The 24,888-nt window shown below is 53.4% G+C and overlaps 1 protein-coding gene across 1 annotated transcript in view; it reads right to left on the bottom strand.

Annotated features, from left to right (window-relative positions):
• ASB2 (ankyrin repeat and SOCS box containing 2) overlaps positions 1-24,888 on the bottom strand; it is a 47,344-nt gene that overhangs the window by 4,375 nt on the left and 18,081 nt on the right. The window contains exons 3-9 of the mRNA XM_081552218.1: positions 21,243-21,341; positions 17,581-17,747; positions 16,586-16,741; positions 14,091-14,336; positions 10,133-10,304; positions 2,750-3,314; positions 1,386-1,539 (exon numbers count right to left, since the gene is read on the bottom strand). Of these exons, the coding sequence (XP_081408344.1) occupies positions 1,386-1,539; positions 2,750-3,314; positions 10,133-10,304; positions 14,091-14,336; positions 16,586-16,741; positions 17,581-17,747; positions 21,243-21,341 (1,559 nt within the window). The remainder of the gene's footprint in view (positions 1-1,385; positions 1,540-2,749; positions 3,315-10,132; positions 10,305-14,090; positions 14,337-16,585; positions 16,742-17,580; positions 17,748-21,242; positions 21,342-24,888) is intronic.

Below are 24,888 nucleotides of genomic sequence, written 5' to 3'. Positions count from 1 at the left end.
TGGGATTCTCAGCAAGAACCACTCTACTCTCTAGTGGCCTCTAGTGGCCATTCCCAGTGACAGCAACCATTTATGAATTCAGTGAATGTTTTATTGAGAATCTAGAGCTCCCAGCCAGTAAGCCAATCAACTCCACCCTCCTCCCTGTGCCGCCCCCTGCCTGGGTCTCTCTCTCCCCTCGCTCCTCCTCCATCGCCTGCCCAGTAACTTTGTCAAGGGCCTCAATTCAAGTGCTCCCAGGCATTTGTGCAAATGGAAGATCCTACCAGAAAGTTTAGACTTAAAGGGGCCCAGGGATCAAGGAGGAACTCGGCAAGACTGGGCACTGGGCTGTGGGACACCTGGACAGGTAATGAGGCAGCATTCTCACCTGGGGACAACAGCAGCAGCGGTGGGATAAAAATAAGTTTCTGCAAGTCAGCCTCTGTGCTACGTGATCGACAAACAGTCGGAGACAGGACTGTGCCCTTCAGACCCAGAGGAAACCTGGGGCAGTTGGATCTCCTTGGGACAGACATGTCCTCAGTATCAGCTGCAACACCAAGTTCAACTTCTCTGATGGATGCCTCACCTGCCCAGGTGAGCTCCACAATTCCTTAGAGGGATTTCCAGCCTGACTCAGCGAGGCCGCCTCATCTACGCTGCACACAGCTGTTGGAACATGGCCAAAGCCCACCTCACTGCGCCAGGCACATCCCACCTGCAAACACCCCAGCCTGGCAGAGCTAGAGAAGCCGGACATTGAGCATGTCCAGCCTGCTCTGTTCAGACAGGGGCCCTGAGGTCCAGAGGGGCGTCCTGCCCACAATCACCCAGCAAGCTCCTGGTTCCAGAGCTCTGGGGGCCTGCCTTCTAGACCAGTGCTGCTCCGGGGGTGCCCTGTCAATGGGCACTGGACCACCTGGGAGTATGTTGAAATGTACACGTTTAGGCCCTGCCACAGACCACTCTGCATTTTAAATAAGATGCTCAGGTACTTCGTGTGCATTTTACAGTTTGAGATGCCTGAGCCCATCACTTCCTCCTCCACCCACCACACGGCTTCCCAGTGGCCCACAAACCTGGGCAACTTACTCTAAAGGTCCTGACACTCCCAGGGAGCTGGGGTTTTTGTTTAAAACACCCTTTAGTGGATCAAACCTGGATTTGAATTCCTGCTCTGCCACCAACTAGTGATGAGACGTTTGCCCAAGTGACAGTCTCTCTGAGGGTCATTCTCCTCATTTGCAAAACAAGGGATCATGGAGACACTGGATGTGACACATGGCTCAGAGCCTGCCATGAGAAGGCGCTCATCAAATGTCAGGAGCAGTCACAGGCCCCGAGTCCTGGGTCTGAGTCAGGCAGGGGGATCTGCCAGCAGCAGCAGCAGTGACAGCCCGTACCTGCTTTCTCCTTAATGACAGCCCAATCCTCGAAGCTGTCAATATGCTCCTTCAGCCGCGAGCAGAGCTGCACGTTGCCCACGTAGTCCAAGAGGACATCGATGATGGGCCCTGCCCAGCGGCTCACTTCTGGGGCAGACAGGAACTCGCAGAACTGAAAGAGAACACACACCAGCGCTGGGACGCCCAGAACCAAGAGCACTGCTTCAGCAAGCTCATCCTACAGGGGGGAACCTACAGCCAGTGAGGGCAGGGGACATGTCCGAGCACAGACACCATGCATGCCCAGGGTAGAATCCAGCTCTCCAAATCCACACCTCTCTGTCATCAACACAGGCCTCTGCTGCCAAAGGTGGGAGGTGGGCAGCTTGGGCCCCCGTAAGCCTCAATTTCCTTGTCTAGAAAATGGGTATATGACACTCACTTGAAGGGGTTTTTTATGAGAATTAAGGTAATATAAACATAAACTTCTTTGTACATAGAAGATGGACCATAAGTGATGTCATTAAACACTGTTAACATCTCTAAGAGAAGAGTGTTTCTAACTTCCTTTTTAAAGATTTATTTTTTTTGCGTATGGTGGGTTTTTGTCGCTGCACGCAGGCTTTCTCTAGTTGCAGCAAGAGGGGGCTACTCTTCATTGCAGTCTGTAGGCTTCTCACTGTGTTGGCTTCTCTTGTTGCACAGACTGTAGGCACACGGGCTTCCGTAGTTGCGACTCACAGGCTTAGCTGCTCGGTGGTATGTGGGACCTTCTGGGACTGGGGATGGAACCAGAGTCCCTTGCAGTGTAAGGTGGATTCTTAACCACTGGACCACTAGGGAAGCGCCTCTAACTTCCTGTTCATTGGACTTTGACTTATTAAGTCATCACCCCGGGCAGGTCTTGCCTCTGGGGTCACTGACTTTCTGCAGCTCACCTGACCTTCTAGCAGGCCTGCTCTATCCCGGATCCTGGTCCATCACCATCATACTCCAGGTGTAGGTTTGCTGGGGGTGGTTAACACTTCAGTTTTGCAGAGTTCCCCACCAATCGCCTGCCCAACTGTTCCCTCCCCTAATACAGGGAACCGAAATGCTCCTGCGAACCGCTAAGTCCTGCCGCCTCTAAAGCATGTTAACCACTGAGTTTCCACTGCCTCCAAAGGGTGCTAAACGCCAGCTCACATGCCCTCCAAAGTGCACTAACCGTTAGTCCACACTGCCTCCAAATCCTGTTCACCACCGTCTCCAGCTGCCTCCCAAGTGCAGTCCACCCTGCCTGGGGTCCGCCTTGCCTCCAGAGCTGGCGAACCACCAGTCCCCCCAGCCTCGGGAGCCCGCTGGCCCTGGCCGCAGTACCCGCGGCGCGCCCCACCCCCTACCTGGACCGCGCTGGGCGCCTTGTCTGAGGCGGGCGCATCATTGAACCTGTTGGAGGGCGGCGGGGCGGGCGGGTGCGGGCCGTTGCCGTACAGGCACGAGAAGCAGGGCTCCCCGTTGCAGCCGAGGTCCATGAGGAACTTGAGCAGCGACAAGCACTTCATGGCGAACATGATGGTGGCGGGGAAGGCGGTGGGGTGCGTGGCGATGTAGGCGTCGATGTTGGCGCCGTGGTCCAGCAGCAGCTGCATGGTGCGCAGGCAGCCGTGGCGGATGGCCACGAGCAGGGGGTTGATGACGTCGCGGTTGGGGTCGGCGCCGGCGAGCAGCAGCAGCTCGGTGGCGTACACGTTGTTGTTGACCACGGCGAAGTAGAGCGCCGAGCTGCGCCGGTCCTCGTAGAGGCGCGCGCGCTCGGGCGCCAGCGGCGCGTTCACGTCGAAGCGCGCCCCCAGCAGGGCCTCGAGCACCTCGTCGTTGTTGCGCTCGGCCGCCAGGTGCAGCGGGCTGATGCCGCTACGGCGCACGCGCGTGCGGCTGGTCACCGGCAGCAGCATCTGCACGATCCTGCGGGCGGGGCGGGCACGCGCGGGTCACGGCGCTGGACCCGCCGGCAGGGGGCGCCGAGGGGGCCCAGGCTCGGCCGCTCGCAACTACTGCGCGGGGCGGCAGGGCCCCCCAGCAGGGGGCGCCGTGGAGACGGCCGGTCTCAACAATTAACCACTTGAGGGAGAGTAGGTCCACTTTACAGATAGGGAAACTGAGGCTCAGAGAGCTTCCACCACGTTCTCAAAACCTCAAAGCCTGTAAGGAGCGGAGCTGGGCTTCAAACCCAGAACCCCTAAAGTTAGTGTGAAGAGAAAGTCGCTCAGTCGTGTCTGACTCTGCGACCTCATGGACTACACAGTCCATGGAATTCTCCAGGCCAGAATACTGGAGTGTGCAGCCATTTCCTTCCCCGGGGGATCTTCCCAACCCAGGGATCGAACCCAGATCTCCCACATTGTAGGCGGATTCTTTACCAGCTAAGCCACAAGCCTCCAAAGTCTGAGCCCTTTAAAAACCTCAGCCAGACCGGACTGCAGTTGCAAGAATCTCTTGCTGACTTCTTTCAGGCTAAGGGGTATTGCCCACTCCCAGCTCAGTTTTCTAGAGAAATTGACTGGAAGGCCCCCAGACCTAGAGTGGGAAAACATGATGAAGTGGTGCTAGATCCTGCCCTGCCTAGGTCGGTGGGGGATTGGGGGGCGTGGACCGCCCTATTCAAGGGCTCACTATGTGCCAGGACGCTGTCCAAAGGCTTTACAAGCATTATTTGGTTTAATCTCCACAACAACCCATAAAGTATGTCTCGTCATTCCCAATTTTTTCAGATGAGAAAAATCAATGCTCAGTGATGTTAGGGGACTTGCCCAGGCCATATGTTAGGAGACACAAACCGGGACTTGTCCCCTCCTCTAACTCCAGGGCTGAGCTATCCTGTATCTCTGTTTTGCTGCCCCGAGGACTTGGTGGAGCCACCAGGTCCTGGGGGACAGGAGGGGACAAATGTGTCTGTCCCAACCACTCCTGCTCCAGGCCCTGGTCAGCCCTCAGTGACCATGAGGTCGCCTCTCCTGTCCTGTGAGTCTCAATGCCTCTTCCCCTGAAGGCTGATTCTAGCCTCTCCCAGGCTCATTGCCCTGCCTCTGGCCCAGAGAGAGCTGATCAGCTGTGGCTGAAGCTGGAGATTCCTGCCAGTCCTGACTGTGGTCTCTTCTGTTGAATCAGGTGCTGTTCTCAGCAGTTAACCTACAGTAATCTATTATAATATATCCTCCCAACAGCCCTATGAGCTGTGTACTGGTATTAACCTCACAGATAAGGAAACAGAAACCCAGAGAGGGTAAGTAACTTGCCCTGGGACACACAGCCAGTAGTAGGTGAGGGAGGCAGGGTTTGAACCCAGGTAGTCTGATTCCCTCTAGAGTAGCTGTCCCCAGCTTTTTCGGCACCAGGGACTAGCTTCATGGAACACAATTTTTCCATCGACTGGGGATGGGTGGAGGGGATGGTTTCAAGACAATTAGAGTGCATTCTATTTATTGTGCACTTTATTTCTATTGTTATTGCATCAGCTCCACCTCAGATCATCAGGCAGTAGATCCCAGAGGTTGGGGACCCTTGTCCCAGAGTGAGAGCCACACTCTTAGCCACTCCCCTACTTCTTGTGTAGCAGTCAGGTGACGCTTGCTGTGTCACAGGGTTTTGAATTCCTTACGATGCATGAACTTGCCTGACCCATTTTACCTTCACTGCAGCCCTGTGAAGCCGCCAGAGTGGGTCTGTGGCCTTCTTTAGAACAGAGGGGATCCAGAGAGATGAAGCGATTGATCAAAGGCCATAAAGCCATTCTGGGGCTTGACCCCAGGCCTCCTGACCTCTTGTGTTTGCTCTCTTCCCCTAAACCCCTGCCACCTGCCAAGCTCTTGCCACTGACACGATTCCAGACCCTAATTTCCCCACCCCCTGCTGACCGGTGACCTCGGGTGGGCTTCAAGGAGGTGACCACGGCAGGGCAAGCAGGTGCACCAAGCCTGTTCCCAAGCCTCTCTGCCTCTTGGCACTTGGGCTCCCCGGGCTTCTGGCTTCCTGGAAATCTGATGCCAAGGATCTCCTGTTAGGATCTCAGTGGAAAGTATTATTATTGTTAGTGATTCTGTGTTTGCTTAAAATCTGCCTCTCAAACCTCAAAAGGAAATTTGCACACCCAGGGGGGCTAATTGCCTCCTAATTTCTATTTGTGCAGGCTCAGGAGGCCTGACCTCCCACTGTAGAGGTGCTGGTCAAAGGCAGGGCTGGGGCCTCACCCTGGACCGCAGCCATTGCTGACAAATGCTCCATAACAGGCGTAACATGCCCAACCACGGGAAAAACAGTGAGGGGAACTGCCCGGGGCTGCTGGCCAGATGGGCTGATATCTGGCAGGTCACAGCTGGTCTCCAGTGGTCCCCTGCCAAACCAAGGGAAAGTGGCAGAAATGTGGGAACGACTGGACGCAGCCTAGGTCTCAGAAGCGTCATCTTAATAACAGTGAAATCATCTAATTGTTGTACACTTCTGGAGGACTTGACCAAGCTGAGAGTCAACGTGTCATGCTGCGTGGGGCCTGGATATAAGTGTGTCCAGCATCCCATTTTACAGAGGGTGAAACTGAGACCTGAATGGGGGAGGGGGGCAGAGTGAGATTGGCCTGAAGGTGGATGGCAAAGCCCAGGCAGAATGAAGGTGTTGGTGGCCCCACTGCATGTCATCATTCTTCTCCCCCAGCCCAGTTGGTGGGAAGAAGGCAGGAGGGTGAGGGCTGGGCCCAAGAAGACAGGCTGAGACCTTCCCACCTCTCCCATAGGCAGGTCCTGGGATCACAGGAGCTCAAAATGCAACTTAAGTTGAGAGCAAAGGTGCCCATTGCCTGGTAGAAGTTTTGGTGTCTGGGAGGCCCAGTGTCCCATCCATCTCTTCTTTCCCCAGCATGGAGGCCGCACCCACCAGCTCAGCCTCCTGGGTCACCAGGTCACAGTGGTGTGACTTTTGCCAGCATTCAGTGTAAATTTGACCGTGGACTTGACTTTCACAAGGGAACCAGCTGCCCACAAATGGCTCTGCTCCCAGTAACACTGGGCAGCGGTGTGTCAACCCAGCTGTGTGTGTGTGTGTGTCTGTGTGTGTGGTGTGTGTGTATGTTGGGGGGATTACCTCTCCTCTGAGCCTGTGTGGAGTCAGAAAAGACTCCACAGAGGAGAATTTGCCTGAGGGCATCCCCAAGGGCACAGTGAAACTCCTGCCTATGAGGGAACCCTCTGGGGGAAAGTCTGCAACTTTTCTCCTGGGAGCTGGAACTGAAATGGGGAAGCAGTTTTCCCGGAAAGAGTTTTAAGGGGCTTGCAAAGGTAATATTAATTAGCAGTAAAAGAGAAAGTATACTTTAAAATGAGGGGGCCAGAAGTAAGGTCCAAAGGCAAGTCAGTGTTATATGTTAGCCACAAAATTGAGTCTAAGATACTGATTTTCTCCTGGGAAGCCTCATAAAATCATCTGCAGCCCCAGCCCCAACCCAGATTGCTTACAACGAGATCTCTGAGGCTGGGGCCCAAGTCTCAGGGCTTTAAGAGTTTGCCAGGGTCCCCGTGTGTAGCCAAGGTTGAGAACCAGTGCTTGCAGTGCTATTCTAAATTCAGTTTAAAGGAACTTTGGACCATCTGCTCTTGTCTAATGCCAACAGGTTCTTAATAAATCTATCTTTGGTGCTAGCTTCCCTGGTGGCTCAGATGGTAAAGAGTCTGCCTGTTGTGTGGGAGACCCGGGTTCGAGTCCTGGGTCGGGAAGATCCCCTGGGGAAGGAAATGGCAAACCACTCCAGTTTTCTCGCCTGGAAAATCCCATGGACAGAGGAGCCTGGCAGTCTACAGCCCACGGGGTCCCAAAGAGTCAGGAGACAACTGAGCGACTTCACTTTCTTTCACTTGGTGCTGAGTTTTAATCTCAAAAGTTGCCTTTGCTAAAGTGGAAATGAAAACTAAGAAAAAAATATATCTTGGAGGTGCCTAAGACTTTGGGGTCTTGGGGGCTTCTTTCTCAGCCACACCTAAATGTCATGCTCTGCAGTAAATGTGCTGAATTCACCATCTGGAGAACACGGACCCCAGCTGCTGGAGCCACTTTCCGTGCCATGGATGGGCAAGGTGTCCTGGCGGGCAGCTGAGTGTGGAAAGCCCAGAGAATGTCACAGAAGATCCCCGAGCAGCCAAGGAAGGCCAGCATAGAGAGGGCCACATGCCACATGCCCCGGGGGTGAGTGCAGTACTGGGGGCTTGCCTGGCCGGGGGCCCTGCCAGGTGACAGAAGCTGTTGGGAAGCTGTTGGTTTTACTCCTTTGTAGGGCAGCCCTCAAACTGCGGCCTGGTCCCTCTCACTCTTGGGGTCCAGAGGAACCTGGGGTCTGAGAACAGAGGGTGAATAACCAGAGAAATAGCTTTGGGGGTCAGCACGAGTCTAAAGGAGGAGACTTTCTAGGAGCATACATCATTCACACAGGTTGTTCCAGAGAGTCCCAGCCTTGCTCCCTGGCCAGCCTTAGGCATGCCCAGTGCTCCTTCAAACTTTCCACCAGCTGGGGCCAGACTGCTGGCACCTGGGCCCACCTGAAGGCCTCCGGTGATTAAAGGATGCCAAGTGACAGTCCCAGCTCTGCCACTGACACGCCACTTCCCACCTCTGACCTCTGGTCCCTCCTCTGCAAAATCAGGCTTGGATTATATTAGTGGTCCCCCTAAAGGTCTGACTGGGCTGTATCTGGTTGGCTGGGAGCTTTTCAAAGATAAAGAAAGGCATGGGCTCTTTCTCTCCTGGAGATTTCGGTTTCCTGTGTCTGGGAGGTGTCATTTAAAAAACAGCCCAGAGTGACTGTGCTGTATAGGCAGGTTTGGAGAGGCAGTGGACCAGGAGATTTCGAGGGTCAACCCTTCTCTTTCTTTCCCTCTGGATCTTTCTAGAGTCAGACTAAGATAAACCATGTTTGTTGACTGCTGCTGGATTTTTCTGGAACTGAAGAGCAAGATGCTCTCTTGCCCATCACCTCTGCCTGACTTGAGTTTCTTTTGTCCTTCCACTGGCTTCACTGAAAAATGATGGAATGTACCCTTCCCACGTAAGAGAGAACACAGACCCAGCGAGCACCTACTGTGTGCTGCACTCTGCTGGGCGCTTTATTTCTACTCTATACACACGTGTATCCATTTCACTAGTCCCCACAACAGGCCCCCCAAGCAGTATGACTTCGTACTTTACAGAGGAGGGAATTGAGGCTCAGTAAGGTTAAGCAACTTCCCCAAGACCTCAGCAGGAATTCAAACCCATCTGTCTTCCTCATAGCCTGCTACGTGGCCCAGAGAAGGTGAGGTCTTCTGTGTGCATGTATGGGGCGGGGAGGCATCCTTGGCTGGTCATTTGTGTGGGGACCTGCAGAGCAGGGCCTGGAGCCCTGAGGGTCAGCTCTGTCTCCTGTGTCTCCATTCCATTTCCCAGGGTGTCATTCTCACCCCCATCTCCCTGAGCGAAGACCACCTGCACCCCCCAGCATGCACAATCTTCTTCTTATTTGGAACAGGGTTGCATTTCCTGAAGGATGTCATCTAGGGTACAGGAGGTGGGATTATAGATGAGAAGGGCTTTTTTTTTTTTAATTAATCGTAAATTGGTAATTTGAACAATTTAATCATGTGATAAATGTTTCCTTTTGAAAATAAATTCATTTAAAATAAAAATGTCTTTAAGGGACCATACTAAGAAGTGAGGGTATAGACATCTAAAAGCAGGAAGAAAGTCTGTGAATGCTCAGTTTAGGAAACACTAGTCAAGCGGAAATTACTGGGCCCGTGCATCCTTCATGGTTAGCTGGAGTTCCACCCCCTGGACAAGGCTCTCCTGGCCCTCCAGCTAGTGGTGGTGCTGGTGGAAGTTTAACAGCTTGCTCTTCGGGGGAAGGAGGGGGCTCTGATTTCAAAAAGTCACCAGTTTCCATGAAATAAATATTCTCACCAAGGCTGATTTCAGACTACCAGGGTGACCAATCAGCTCACAGAAGTTGCACAAGCCAGGTCTAGCACACCTCTGCTTCCAGCCCATTATAGTCTCGAGGACCACCATGCAGCTCAGCCCTGTGTGCTTTTCCGTTCTCATGAGCATGTTTCTGTGTGTGTGTGTGCAGGCATGCATCTTCCCTCCCACCAGACTGCTTCCTGAGAGCTTTAGCTTCTTTCATCTCTTTCAAAGTACCTAACACATAGTAAGCGCTCTGCAAAAACTAGCTAGCACCAACGGTACTATTTGTATTATTGTAGATGTTCCCTGCATCCTTGCTTACTGCCTGAGAGATTATTTTTGCATCCCCAATGGAAATAGCCTGGATTCCTATCTGGCTCCCTGTGTGGAATCTGGTAGACATAAGGTTCGGAACAAGTGAGCTCCTGTCATTTACAAGCTGAGTGATCTTGGGCAAATCACTCAACCTCTCTGTGTCTCAGCTTTCTCATTTTGAAAAAAATAAATGAAGGGAATCATATCTACCTCAGTAGATCAGTTAATGGGATTATGAAAAGAAGAGTTGTTAAAAGGATTAAATATGTTTATAATGTAAAGTGCTGGTAAGTGCCACATAGGAGTTTGCTATTATTGTTGTTGTTGCCGTTGCTGTAAGGGTTCACTCTAGCTTGCTAACCGCTTGTTGGTGTTCCACTTTTCCACCTAAAACGTGCCCTGGTCCTCCCTACCCCAGTGGGCGGGGCATTTGGAGGAATGGGTGGGGAAGGGGAGGAGCCGCGGGGCCTGGGGGCGGGGCCTGGGCTGACCTGTAGTTACCCTTCTTGGAGGCGATGTGCAGCGGGAGCATGCCGTCCTTGTTGGTCTTGTTGGCGTCCGCACCCTGTGACAGCAGGAACTCCACCACCTCCTCATGCCCGTTCTTGCAGGCCTCGTAGAGGGCGGACGCGCTGTCGCTGGCCTGTGTGTTGATGTCAGCGCCTGGAGAAGGAGAGGTGGATTGGTGAGTGATCAGGAGGCTGGTCACTGTCCTTGATGTAATGCCTACCTCGGGCTGGGCACTGCTGCCGTAACCACCTTGATACATTGGATCACCCAGAGGACCCTCAGCTCCTTTCTGCTACACTGAGACCCCCGAGCCACCAGCCTGAACTGCCATAGTAGTGATGCTGGGATTTACAGACCACTTGCTCTATCCTGGGCCCTCCCTGGTGGTTCATTTGGTAAAGAATTTGCCTGCAATTCAGGAGACCCAGGTTTGGTCCCTGGGTCGGGAAGATCCCCTGGAGAAGGGAATGGCAACACACTCCAGTATTCTTGTCTGGAGAATTCCATGCACAGAGGAGGCTGGCAGGCAATGGTCCATATTGTTGCAAAGAGTCAGACACAACTGAGCGACTAAGACACACACGGAGCTGTACATGTGCTGTATCTTTGAGTCCACAACATATGCTAACCCCATGCCATCAGTAACAACTTTATCTCCAGGTTACAGGCAAGAACACTGAAGCATGCATGTGTGTGTGTGTGCTAAGTCGCTTCAGTCATGTCCAACTCTTTCTGACCCTATGGACCATAGCCTGCTTGGCTCCTCTGTCCATGGGATTCTCCAAGCAAGAATACAGGAGTGGTTTGCCGTGCCCTCCTCCAGGGGATATTCCTGACCCAGTGATCGAACCCACATCTCTTACGTCTCTTGCATTGAAGTACAGAGAACGTCTGCAACTGGCCCCAGATCCCCCAGCTCATAAGGGAAGAGCAAAAACGTGAACCCAGAGGCTCTGATGGCGGAAGACCTGGAAGATGTTCTGATGGCAGAGACAATGCTCCTAACACTCATTCCACCTAAAATGATCCAGATCCTGCCCTGAGGAAGGTCCTTGCAGTTCTAAGAAGGCACAAAACTTCTTCATAAAGAAAACCCCCAATAACTTTATTAATTAGGATTTATTTGCTCTTCTCTGCCTGGTGGCTCAGATGGTAAAGAATCCGCCTGCAATGTGGGAGACCCCGGTTCAATCCCTGGGTGGGGAAGATCTCCTGGAGGAGGGCATGGAACCCCAACCCATTATTCTTGCCTGGAGCTCCCATGGACAGAGGAACCTGGTGGGCTACAGTCTATGGTGTCCCAAAGAGTCGGAGACGAGTGAAGTAACTGAGCATGCATGCAGCATGCCTTCCATTTCAAGGATTAAGAGAGGAATTTATTAACAGGCATGGCTTCTTGTCTCCTCTGAAAGAAACACTACACTGTGCTGCTAGGAGGAGGCATCAGTCTGGCGATGCTCTCCCTTCAGGCCAGTCTCCTACATCTGCTCCATCTCCTGGTGGTGATGGAGAGAGAAGGCAGAGGTTTCTCTGCACAGAAAAGTACAGTCTGTCCCCCAGTCCCTGTTCTGATAGGAAGTGAAACTGAAGTAGCAGTAAAACATCAGTAAGGGCTGAAATCAGAAGTATCTGTTAAACCACAGATCCCCTCTGGGCAGTCAGCTTATCACAAGCTCTCTGGTAATTTTAATATTTGATGACTGGTTTCTGGTCTAGTGGAAATATCACAGGTTTTCATGACAGACAGCAGCTGAAGTTTCTGTTTCATGCTTTACAAGCTCCATGGCCTCAAACAGGCTTTAGGAACCTCAGTTTTCTCATCTGTTGACTGAGAAAAATAGTACCTAGCAACCAGGGTTATTGTGAGGTTATCTAAGTAAGATAATAGAATTAAATATCTGCTATAGACAAAAACATGTATGTCCCCCCCAAATTCATATGTAACCTCATCCTCAGTGTGATGGTGTTGGGAGGTAGAGCCTTTGGGAGGTGATTAGGTTATATGGGTGGAGCCCTCATGAATGGGATTAGTGCCCTAATAGAAGAGACCACAGAGAGCTCCCTTGCCCCTTCCACCGTGTGAGGACACACGAGAAGATGGATGTCTAGGAGGTAGAAACAGGCTCTCATGGGACGCTGCGTCCAATAGCACCTTGATCTTGGACTTCGCAGCCTCCAAAACTGTGAGAAATAAACTTCTGTTGTCTATAAGCCATCCAGTCTGTTTTATTCTGTGATAGCCACCTGAGTGGACTAAGACAACCTCTCCGCCCGGAGCCTGGCACAGAGAGGGTGCTCAGTAAACATGAGTTCCCCAGGACTAAAGGGCTGGGATGCAAACACTGCTCCTGCCTCCACCTGAGGGAGAGTTGGCGAGTGGCTCCAACACCCCTGAGCTCTGGAAGACTTGCTCCCTGAAAGCCTGGACTCCCACCAGCAAAGCCGCCTGCTCACACAAGAAAAATATTTGGATTTGCAAATGGACTCAGCCCACAACGGGAACAGACTCTGACTCAAGGCGTCAGCAGGAGAGCTGGGCAGATGTTCAGTGCTAGCCTGTTCCTCTCACCCGCTGAGCGCCTGGCCCTTTGTCCAGCCTCCTTGCCTGGCTCCCAGGACCCTGCCTGTGCTCTTTGGCCTCTGGCTGGTCAGTCCAGATTTGTCCCCAGAGGCAAGGATGTGCCCTGGGTCTGTTTTCCCAACAGCTTGGGCACGTGCTGAGTAAATGGATGCTTATTCAGGCCAAGCCCCAGGATGGAAATTCTCGAGCCCTGGGGCAGGGTGGTGGAGTGCAAAGAGCATGCAGTTTGGGGTCAGATGATGGCAGTCAGAATCCAGGCTCTGATTGTCTCCAATCATTTAATCTCTCTGAGCCTCAGTCTCCTCCACTCCCTACCTCCTAGGCTGCAGAGAAAACCCCACAGGCCTATTCTGTGTTCATGCCTAGTGCAGTGTCTGCCACACAGCAGGTCCTCGAAAGATTATTCCAGCTCAGCCCCCAGGTCTGGCTTGCTCCTGGTGTCTGTTTGTCTAGTGGAAAGGTCATTTCCCATGGGAGTGAGAAGAGAAATCAAAAGAGTTCTTGGGGAAAGTCAGAATATTATGAACTTTTTATCCAAAAGAACATCTGCCATTGTCTCAGAGTCTTCTGTTACTGGGACGTAATAATCCGGGCAATATTGTTTTATTTTATCCCATTAAGTGAACAAAGATTTTTAAGAGGCAAAGAGTACAAAGATCAGGGTCTAAATCCCAGCTCTGCCACTAATTTGTTGTGTGACCTTGGACAAATCGCTTTCCCATCCTGGCCCTTGGTTTCATCACCTATAAAGCGAATTGTTGTTCTTTAGTCCCGAAGTTGTGTCCGACTCTTTGCGACCCCATGGACTATAACCTGCCAGGTTCCTCTGTCCATGGGATTTTCAAACAAGAATACTGGAGTAGGTTGTCATTTCCTTCTCCATATAAAGTGAGGAGGTGACCTAAATGTTGTCTGAAGTTCCTTCGGCCCTGAAGGTGATGTGATGGAAAGAGAAGTTGTTGGGGTGTTGGGAGGCTAAGATTCTGGCTAGTCTATAAGTAATTTGCTGTGTGACTATAGATAGATAAGTCACTTCCTCTTTCTGCACCTCAGATTCCTCATTTGTAAAATGAGGATGTTGGACTAGGTGAGAGAAGGCTAACACGGGGCACGTGTACCGTGCCTCTCCAAGTGTGTGCCTAATTGCAGGCATTGCTGGTGGATCTCAACTTGTTTCCAGCTGAGCCTAGGCACAACCTCAGAATCCTTCTTAACACAGCACTCCCAGAAGATGCTGTCACTCAATCAGAGTATGTCCATAGATGACACCTAAACTTGCTTTCCCTTAGACTTAATCTGAGGTCCTTCCCAGCTGTGCCCCTTGGGAACTCCATGACCCAGGGACCCTTAGTACTCACCGTGTTTGGCCAGGAATCTCAGCGCCTCCAGCTGCCCACTCTGGGCGGCCACGAACAAGGGGGTGATGCCATAGGCATTCTTGGCTTCCACCTTGGCGCCTCCGCTCACCAGGATCTCCATGACCTCCAGGTCATTGCGAGCAACAGACTCGTGCAGAGCCGTCCAGCCTCGGTTACAGCGGTGATTGGTGTCCGCCTTGTACTGCACCAGAATCCTCACTGCCTCCACATTCTTGCGCTCACAGGCTGTGCCCAGCAAGAAGCAAGGCGGTCAGCGGGGCCCCTGGCAGGACCTGGGCAGCTGTGCCTTCATTCATTCGTTTGTCCACCCTACCATTCATTCATCAGCCAGAAGTGAATTCATGCAACAAATATCTGCTGAGTCTGCACTAAATTCCAGTCCCTTCACTAAACCTGGGATATACAACTATAGTAATAGTAATCAGCAACAATATCCTGATGTGTGTCTAGCACTGTTTATGCACCTTCACTCTATTCTAAGCATTTCACATAATTAATTTAGTTCTCCCAACTACCCTTAAAGGATGTTGTGTTATCCCTTTTGAGGACAGTGAGGCACAGAGAAGTTAAGTGACTTGCCCAGGGTCACACAGTAAGTGACAGAACTGGGATTCAAATCCAGGTAGTCAGGTCTGGAGTCTCTGTCCCCTGGAAGGTTCCAGAATGCTCCTAACTCATCTCCCTTTCCAGTGTTACCTGCTTCAGTCCTCCATGAGGCCAGAAGAAGAGGAGGGCAGTGTCATATTCCTGCTCAAAACACTTCCTCAAAGGCTACTCAGTTAAAATTTGTCTTCCCAGTGCAGCTCATCAAGTCTTTCTCAACCTGCTCAAACTTCCCTTTTAAGCCTTATCTAGCTCTGGACTCTAAATGTAGCCTTAGTGCTGGCAAAGCTGTTCCAAGGGAGACCGAGAACTTGTCCAAATTAACCACCCCTGGAAACTTCCTCAGTTAGGGAGGTGGGGAGAAGGAAGAGGGGCTCCCCAGGTGGTTCAGTGGTAAAGAATCTGCCCGCAAATGCAGGAGACACAGGTTCGATCCCTGGGTTGGGAAGATTCCCTGAAGTAGGGAATGGTAACCCACTCCAGTATTCTTGCCTGGGAATTCCCATGGGCAGAGAAGCCTGGTGGGTTACAGTCCACGGGGTCGGTAAGAATCAGACACGATTGAGAGACTGAGCGTGCATACACAAGAAGGAAGAGGGGCTGCCTGTGTAGTGTTTCAAACAGGACCCCAAGCAAAGCTCATCGCTTCTCTAAGCCTTGGGCTCTTTCACCTGTAAAGCACAAATAACGAAACCTTCCGGAGAGGATGCTGTGGGAGAGTGGAGTGGGGCAAGGTACGATGGCTCTAGGGTGGAGCTCATGCAGGATCAGGGCTCAGGCTTCAGCTGTGAGTCACCCAGTGTCCTGGGAGCTCTCTCTGGGACAGCTGGGGCTTTGGGTGATGACTCTGGTGCCCAGGGGACATGAATTCTAGGGGAGATGCTTCCACCACAGGTCTGCAGTGGACCCGGTTCCTGCTGCCAGTGGGATATTCCATGCTGGAGAATTGGGAATCTCTGCAGTTTTTCAAAGTGTAGAGGTCCTGTCCTTTTTGCAAGACCCGAAGCTGATAGTTTACATGTGTAGGCATGAACTAGACACTGGAGAGTGGAGTAGTTCAGAGCATGATGCTGGCATCCAGCCCTCCGAGTTAGATCCCAGGTCTGCCCTTACTGGGTGTCTCCTGTCTGCTCTCTGTGCCTTAAGGCCTCATCTGTAAACTGGGGAAGCTAGCGGTGCTTGCTTCATATGTGGATGGATGTGAGGATTAGAAAAAAGAATAGCGCCTGGTGTATAGTAAACACTTGATAGTTGCCAGCTATTATGATTATTCGGATTTTGACTCTGGGCACTGCTAGGGCAGCCAGTGACTGTCCTTGGATGACATATTGAGTAAGTTGGAGGTTTTCATTTTCTCAAAAATCCTGGAGCAACAAATTCCCTCTCATGTCTCTTCCCTTTTGCCTCTGCTGTTCCCCTTGCTCATCCAGCCGGTGAATCCCTCCTGTCCAGGCTCAGCTCTGGGACCCCCTCCTGTGGGGGTGCCCTCTCCCACATCCTGGTCCCTCCCCCATGCTCCCTCGTGTCAAGCTGTTCAGTGCCCATAGCTGACTGAGAATCAATGTATATCGTCTGTGAATCAATGTCTACCGGACTGGACGACCACGCGGGCACGACCACGCGGGCACAGACCTTATCTTTTTATCTCTGAATCCTCAGTGTGCCAGGCCCATGGGAGAACTTGGGAAATATTACCTGAATACATGCACGAATGAATGGTTCAGTTATGTAAGTTATACACCTGAATGAGGCTGCACCATTGCAGTAGACCCCGGTGGGGGCGGGGGGTGTACACTTTGCAAGCAAATCCTCCTGATAGCCCACTCAGTCTCTGGACCTTTCCTGGGGGATGCCCACGCCCCTGGGCTCACCTTTGTAGAGTGGTGTCTCTCGGGACTTGTTGGAGATGTCAGGCTCGGCACCAGCCTGGAGCAGGAATTGGAGGCAGTCCACGTTTCCCCTGCAGGTCGCCAGGTAAAGGGCCGTTTCCTCCTGCAGGGTGCGCTGGTCGATGACTGCTGGGTACGCTGTGGAGGACAGACCAGGAAATTCATGAAGGAGGAAGATACCCATCTCTCCCTCCAACACAGAGTTGGTCCCGATTTCCTGCCATTCTGAGGACAGACACGTGTGGCCTCCACCTGAATTTACCAACCAGACTTCCTTCTTCCTCTTGGTCCTGGATTCAGCCACTTTCAACAGGGCTGATTCAGCTTCCCAGTCATATTATTCAGCTCAGATGCCCCCTCCTCTGGGAAGCCTTCCCTGATTGAATCCCCTCCTTCTCCGAATGAACCCAGCCTTCCCTTACACTCCCACTAGCCACTGCCGCTCTTTCTGCCCTGGAGTGTGGTGGGCTGCCTGGGGTCCCTTTCTGGATCCCCGAGGGCAGAGGTAGGTCCTGCCTGCAGGTGTTGCCCACCCACACCTAGCCTGGGGGAAAGTCAAGGCTCCAGAGAGGAGGCATGAGTTGCCCAGGATCTCACAGCTGTTGGAGACGGCCTTGGCAGGGCACAGGCACAGCTGCAGTATTTTCCACACCAGATCAACTCCTGGAACATTCTGGGACAAGCTGGCACTCCCAGAAGTCAGCCCTCCCTCAATCCTCTTCTAAGAATTAGACTCTCCTGTCCCGGAGGGCTGGAGAGGTGGCAGGATGGGGGGTGGGGGAGGGCAGAGTTGGGGACGCGGGGGACACGTCACTTCCTCACTTCCAACTTGCTGACTTTAACTCTGCAAGGGGGGATGGTACCTTGGCCTTGCCCCCCGTCGCCGCAGTTGTTGTGGGGCAAAGCTCCAGAAGGAAAGTGCCACCACCCATGGGTCCCAGTCCCACCTGTGGCTGCAGCCCGACCCGCCGCCTCACCTCGGTGCAGGGCCTTCAGGCAGTTCAGCTGGCCGTAGTAGGCCGCCTCGTGCAGCGGCAGCCAGCCCTCCTTGCTGGGTTCTGAGAGGTTCTTGCCTGCCTTGATCATAGCTGTCAAGGCCTCTTCATCGCCTTCCTTGATGGCTTTTAGCACAGGGTCCACGGGCCTGTAAGAGCAAGGGGCGGGTCATTCCTCAGGACCGGGGCGGACAGAGGCAGGGCCAGAAGCGGGGTTGGCCGTGGGATCACACAGCCCTGCTTGTCCCCGCTGCTCTGGGACAGGTGCTCAGCCCCTGCAGCCGTCTCCTCTCGATGAGGATGATGAGAATAATCCTTCCTAACCCCCACGGGCGAGCCCTGGGAAGCCTGCCCCGACCTCAGGCCTGACCTTGGCCCCTCCAGCTCTCAGCCCCATCACGGCTTCCTTGGCCTGCCCGCCTGCATCAGCCTCTCCCTGCCTCCGGTCATAAGCCATCGACTCATCACTGGCCTTTACATGTCTTTGATCATTCGCCCACCGTCTGCCTGTCTCCTTCACTGGACTATGAGCTTCAAGACCATAGGGCCTATGTCTTTCTTTTATCCCTCATGATTTGATTCCCAGGGCCCAGCTCAGCGGCTGGTCCTTAACAGGTGCTTAATAAATATTTGCTGCTTGAAAGAAAGAGCGAGAAAGAATATAGAAGGAAGGAAGGGAGGGAGGAGGAAGAATTCAGAATTTAAGAACCATAACAGGGAATTCTCTAGGGTCCAGTGGTTAGTGCTCCGCCCTTCCACTGCAAGGGACACAGGTTCAATCCTTGTTCAGGAAACTAAAATCTCACATACCTTGCCACCAAGCAAACAAACAAAAAACCAACCCAACAAAACAAGACCCTAATTCTTTCACTCCTTCATCTCTTCTATTTCCCAAAAGACAGTTTCTTCCCTGTTAGATTCTTGCTTGTTTCTTTGGGAATTTTATTTGCATCTCATTCAAAACAACTTTGCAACGATCTCCTTTGAGCATCTGGAGGCGTGAAAGTGAAAATCGCTCAGTCGTATCTGACTCTTTGCGACTTCATGGATCACATAGTCCATGGAATTCTCCAGGCCAGAATACTGGCGTGGGTAGCCTTTCCCTTCTCCAGGGGATCTTTCCAACCTAGGGATTGAACCCAGGTCGCCCTCATTGCAGGCAGATTCTTTACCGGTTGAGCCACAAGGGAAGCCCAAGAATACTGGAGTGGGTAGCTTATCCCTTCTCCAGGGGATCTTCCCAACCCAGGAATAGAACCGGGGTCTCCTGCATTGCAGGTGGATTCTTTATCAACTGGCTATTGGGGAATCCCTATTTGGAGGCATATCAACCTATGAAAATAAATATAGGGGTTCTGAATCAGGCCTTGCCTGTGTTCCATACCCTTGTGAGCCCCCCTGAACTTGGAGCATTTCCACGTCTTTGACCCTGAGTTGGGTACCAGAGGGGGAAACTCTGCTAGAAACATGGCAAGCTCATTCACTTCCGCAGATGGAAACCAAGGGTCCCTTTTCCATGGAGCTCCTTGGTGGCCAAAAGAGAATTAGGGCACCCCTCTGTCCCTGTAGCTTTCAGTGCCTGCGTCTGCTGCACCAAGACCATTGTACCAGAGGATTCAGGTGTCCAGCGCTGGCCTCCAAAGTGATGGATAACCAGCCTCACGGGAGTTTTAGTGATAATTAAACACCTTCCCTGCACGTAGCGCTCCAGAGTTTACCAAACGCCTCCACCTTAGGGCCTATTTGCACCGAGACGAAGGCATAGAACCCTCAGAGTGGGACTGTTCACAGTGAGCATCTCTCTGGGGTCTTCCCAGCCCTTTTCCTTACTCCAGATCCTTCTCCTCACCCCTAGAACTTTTAGCTGCCAAAAGATTTAAATACCTGAAGGATTAATACATCTGAAGCCTTGACAATTTAAAACTCGTGAACGTCAAAAAGATTACAGGGCTAAGGTGAAAGATAACTTCTTAGCTTGACTCATCCAAGCCACTTCATTTGTTCATTCATTCATTCATTCTCTGAGCTGACTTCCTCCATCCTTGGAGAGTCAGTTAGGACCACAGCTGCTATGGTTTCACCCTTGGGAAACATGCTGCATAAATGTTCCCATCTCCCAGATGGAGGAGGTGAGACCAGAGGCCAGCCTTGTCCCAGGACCCTCATCCCTGTCAGGGGCCCAGATAGGCCTGGAGCTTCTGCAGGGCCAGCCTCTTCACCCTCCCAGCTGCTTCCTCCAGCAAGAGCAGCACTTCCTCCCGGCTCTCAGCCTCGCTGGTTATTAATAGCTTCAGAGCACAGATGCCGGTTAAGTTACAGACCCAGCAAGGACGATGGGTAACTGACCAGATAAGCCCTGGAGTCCCCATCAACGCCATCACTGCCACCTTGATGAGCTCCTCTTACGAGCGGCCAGAGCAGCCCCTGTTGGTGTCAGGAAAGGCCCCGGTGGGGTAGGTGTCCAATCTCCCCCAGAAGGTCTCCTGTGGGACCCGGTTGAAGTGGAAGGGATGAGGGCTGGCTGTTCTGGTGGCCTTGGTGGTGTGCGGTGTCATGAGAATACTCTCAGGACCTGCCGCCCAGCTTGGGGCTCGTCCAACTGTGGTGCAAGGACCCTGGAGCGCTCAGGAGCACACCCCGCTGGCTTGTCTGTGAGCTCAGCCAGAGTGCCCGCCTCGAGGTTGGGGGGAGCTGCTGGAGTGTCAGGTCATCAGAGACTAAGGAGCCACACAGGACCCTGGAGGCCACTCTGTCCTCTCTAACACAGGACGGAGACTCAGAGAGGGACAGCGACTCATGGACAGTTGCACAGGAAGTGGCAGCAACGCTGAGACCAGAAGCTGGGTCTCGCTCTTCCAGACGATCAAAACCCTACCTGCATCACCAAGGAAGAGGGAGGATGGCAGGGCTTGCAAAGGGCTGAGAAGAAGAAATAAAACACTGGCCAGTCGCCTCCTCTGCACAATGTAACTGATCAAGGATACAGGGGCTCCAGCGATGGGACCCCTTTTTGGCTTTTAGCTGCTTCTAGGGTCGATATGGGGGAGCAGAGACAGAACTAGTACAGAGCTATTTTCAAGGACACACCTAGCCCAGCATCCTAGGACTAGGCAAACAGAGCTCCTCCTGGGGCTTGGATTATTTCTCTGTTTTAGCACCTGGCGCTTAATAAATCAAAGCAACAAAGCAAAACCGAACTTGTGGGTATGGGCTGTGTGGATGTGCTCAGACAGACCCACGCTGATGGCAGGGGGAAAGTGAGACAGACGAGCAGCTGATTCATCAGGCTCAGCTCTGAGCCTCTGGGGTCCTGGGGCCGTCTCCCCAATCTCCCTCTCACTGGGTCCCCAGGTTCAGAGCCCTGTGGGGTGACTCCAGTACACAGGGCCCACTTGAGGGGGCGGCGCACCAAGGGGTTAATCACAAGCTCAGCCTGGCTGGCAGGTCCTTGAGGATAGAGTCTGTGACCACCAAGCCCAACTTGGCCGGAGCCACTGAGTCTCAGAGGGACATACCTGGAAGGGGTGTGTGTGTGTGTGGGGGGTGTCCCTTCCTGGGGCCCGTGGGTCTGCCTTCCACCCCCAACCCCAGTCTGGAGGAGAGTGAGCTTGGATGGTCTGGGGGCCACGGCAGGGGGCACTTACGCCAGCTGGGAGGACTTGCTGCGGTTGTATTTCTGCATAACCTCCTGGAACAGGCCCTTGGGGGCTGAGGTCGGGGCGCTCTCAGGAGACACAGCAGACCTGGAGGGTGCAGGGCAGGAGTGAAAGAGGGAAAAGTACTCCGTGTATGAGAAGCGGGTCATGGCCGGAGGCAGGAATGGGGATGGAGGGAGAGTGAGGGGGAGACTGACAGACAGACACAGGGCTCTGAACCAAAGCAGATGGCCGGGTCCTCCCTGTGTCTGGACGCAGCTGCTGTGTCTCCAGATTATTTTTGGCCCTTGGAGGAAGCCCTGGGAGATTTAAATGACCATATAAGACAACAATGAGGTTAACCTCACCCCACGCCCCAGGTCCCCCTCCCCAGCCAACCACGCGGGAGGCAGATATGAAGCAAGGTGACATTCTTCCCCCAGAGGATGTGAGAAGTAGTCAGTGGCAGGTTCCAGGATGAAAAGCGCTCAGTCTCGGGGCGGACTGGGCTGGGTCCCAACAAGAGATGGACAAGAGATTCACCGGGGTGGGGGACAAGGAGAGCAAAGCTGGGGTGCCAAGCCAGATCAGTGAGCCACCCCCAGCTCACCAGCTCCTCATTAGAGGGTCCTGCCATCCCAGGGTCAGAACTAACAGTGCAGAGGGTACAGCAGAAGGAAGCACGAGGGTCAGCAGAGCCAGGGCTTGGAGTCAGACTGACATGGGTTCAAATCCAGCTCTGGCACTTCCTGGCTGTGTGACCTTGAACAGGTGCCCCTTCTCTGGGATTTAGTCTGGTGAGGCCTGAGTGTGTTAACAGTATAAAGGGCTTATCAGAGGGCCGGGCACAGGGCTCGACACATTTCCACCGTTGATCATATCATTATTTCGTCTCTCTGGGCTCAGTTTTCCCACCACCACCCCTCCCCGGGCTGTTGTAGGGACAGGAGGGTCAAAAGGAGGGGTGGTGGCCACTGTACATATCTGAATTGGTTGGAGTTGGCGTGGGAACAGGGCTTGCTGGCCCCTCTTCCAGCAGGTTGGGGGCCCTGGTGCCATGGACACCCCAGAGGACCCGGTCTGGTCTCCTGCGCCCCTCTTGTGGTGCCCTGAAGGATTGGGGAGGATGCTGCTATAGGTGACCAGCCTCCTGTGGGCCACGGAGGTGCTGGAACTGTGACCCCGAGGCCCTGCAGATTTTGTGGACACCCTCAGCCAGGTGGGGACACGGGGAAGTGTGAGGAGCAGAGAGAAGGGCAGGATGCAAGCACCTGTCCCACGTGGTTCATCACTGCACCACGGTCATCACTTCCCACCTTCCTTCTCCTCCACCTGCTCCTGAGCACCACGAGGCCGAGTGTGATGCCACGAACACTAGAGTGGGTGCCAATGCCACCGCCTTGTCTAGACGTGTAGGGTGAGGCTCTGAGAAGCAAGAAACTGCCCCAGGGCCACATGCAGCTGCAAAGTCTCTGCCTGCCTGTCTGCAGAGCTCTGAGGATGGGCTCTATTGCCCAGAGGCTTGGTCTCTCCCACCCCTTCATCCCCTCTCTGGCTCTCAGTCCACCACACTGACAGGCCCTGCAACTGGGAACAAGCCCCCACCCTCTGTGCCTCAGTTTCCTCTTTTGCAAAATGAGGAGGCAGAATCAGACCAGGGGTCCCCTCGCTGCTGTGATGGTGGTGGAACTTTCACTGCAGTGAACTCACGTGGAAACTCAGGAGGTCATACACATCTAAGGCCACATCCTGGGGAGGGGGCTCAGAGCCTGGCCCTGCCAGGGTCCTCTCCCCCAGCCCCAAGAGCTGCTGGTTCAGTGTCATTATCTGCACTTGCTGTGTGTATATGTGCTCAGTCGCTCAGTTGTGTCCAACTCTATGCAACCCTGTGGACTGTAGCCCTCCAAGCTCCTCTGTCCATGGGGATTCTCCAGGCAAGAACACTGGAGTGGGTTGCCATTTCCTCCTCCAGGGGATCTTCCCAAACCAGGGATCAAGCTCGAGTCTCCTGTATTGGCAGGCATAGTCTTTATTCCTGGCCCTGAAAAGGGGAGACTTCTGGGCACAGCGGCCGTCCCCAGCCTGGGCGTCATGACAAAGCCCTGGGCTTCTACATCTACATGGTCCTGGGGACCCAGTCACTCTCACCATGGGTCCATGTGTGGCCTCATCGCTTTTTGCTGTTAGACTATTTTTAGCCAGGTAAAAAGCATTGATAGCAGCGCACTCCCACCCTGAAATGAGGACATTTCGCTGATGGTGTAAAAGTAACAGCAAGAAAGGGACAGTAGGGCTGGTGGGGGGGCAGCGAGGTGGTGATGGTGACTTGCCCTCATGAAGTCTCAGGGCAGCACCTCCTTTCCATCCTCCCGGCTCCCTGGATGGAGGCAGAGGGCGGATTGCTCCCACAGGCGGAGGAGGAAACAGACAGACCAGGTTTGTTTTAAGGAGACCTTCCCAGCTCCTGCTGGTCCCACGCCCTGCGCTAGGGCCCGGGGTGGTGCAGATCATTGATGTGATCCTCAAGACGTTCAGAGGCCTACAGTGTTGGGGGCCAGGACATCCACCGCTGCTGGGCTACAGGGGAGGGGCTGGGAGAGAGGCCGGAGGACTCGCTCTGGGGGCTCTGAAATCAGGCGTTAACTGGGCTGGAAGGGCAGACAGGGTGAGTGCTCAGAGCTGGAAAGTGTGCTGGGCCCCCGACTGGGTTCCGTGTTCTTTCTGATCAAGCCTGCCAGCCCCACTTCCCCTCAGATCTGGAGCAGGCAAATTCCCAGAAGAGAAAACCACCAGGGCTGAGTCATCTGAGGTGAGAGGGACCTGGCAGGATGTGGGCGCAGGTCATGACCTGGAAGGGGCTCAGGAAGGGTCCCCCATCCTCTGTGTGGGCAGGCAGGTCGGGGTTGGGGGTGCGCCACCATCGCCAGGTCCCTGTCCTGGAATCCAGCCCATCCTGATCCTGACTTCAGACATGGGTCAGGCTCAGTGAGAGTGGGGAGCCGGGTGGTGATGACAAGGTCCCCTAACTTCTCAGCGAGTCCTGTCGGAGTTAACGAGATGCCCAGGCCAGTCCCAGGAAGAGTGTTAATTTGGTCTGGACCTGGGTGAACGCAGGTGGCAAGCAGGCATCTTAATAGCAGAGAGAGCTGACAGCGAGACTCTTCCTTGTGCCTGCCACCCTACCAAGCAGCATCTGATAACCTGCTCTCTCATCTGGTCCTCACACAAACCCTGTGCCCAGCACAGGTGTCATAAGTACAGGATCTGGCACACAGTCAAGTTTTAGTCACTTAATCATGTCCGACTCTTTGTAACACCATGGACTGTAGCCCGCCAGTCTCCTCTGTCCATGGGATTCTCGAGGCAAGAATACTGGTGTGGGTAGACATTCCCTTCTCCAGAGGATCTTCCTGACTCAGGGATTGAGCCTGAGTCTCCTGCACTGCAGGCAGATTCTTTACTGTTTGAGCCCCCAGGGAAGCACACAGTATGTGCTTGATGAATTTCAGTGAATATAACAAAACAAGCAAACAAAAACCTTTGAAAGGGTGATACCCGCTATGGCAATCTTGGTGGTGTGTGGTTATAGGCCGAGACCTCAGATTTCTGGAGAACCAGCCCTCTGTCCTCATTGTTAGAGAGAGGAAGAGCTCAC

This window comes from Giraffa tippelskirchi, chromosome 12, assembly GCF_054371585.1.
Source record: "Giraffa tippelskirchi isolate mGirTip1 chromosome 12, T2T-mGirTip1v1.2.pri, whole genome shotgun sequence".
NCBI classification, from domain to species: Eukaryota; Metazoa; Chordata; class Mammalia; order Artiodactyla; family Giraffidae; genus Giraffa; species Giraffa tippelskirchi.
The sequence above is the reverse complement of the archived record's forward strand: the minus strand, read 5'-3'. Positions and strand labels throughout refer to the sequence as shown.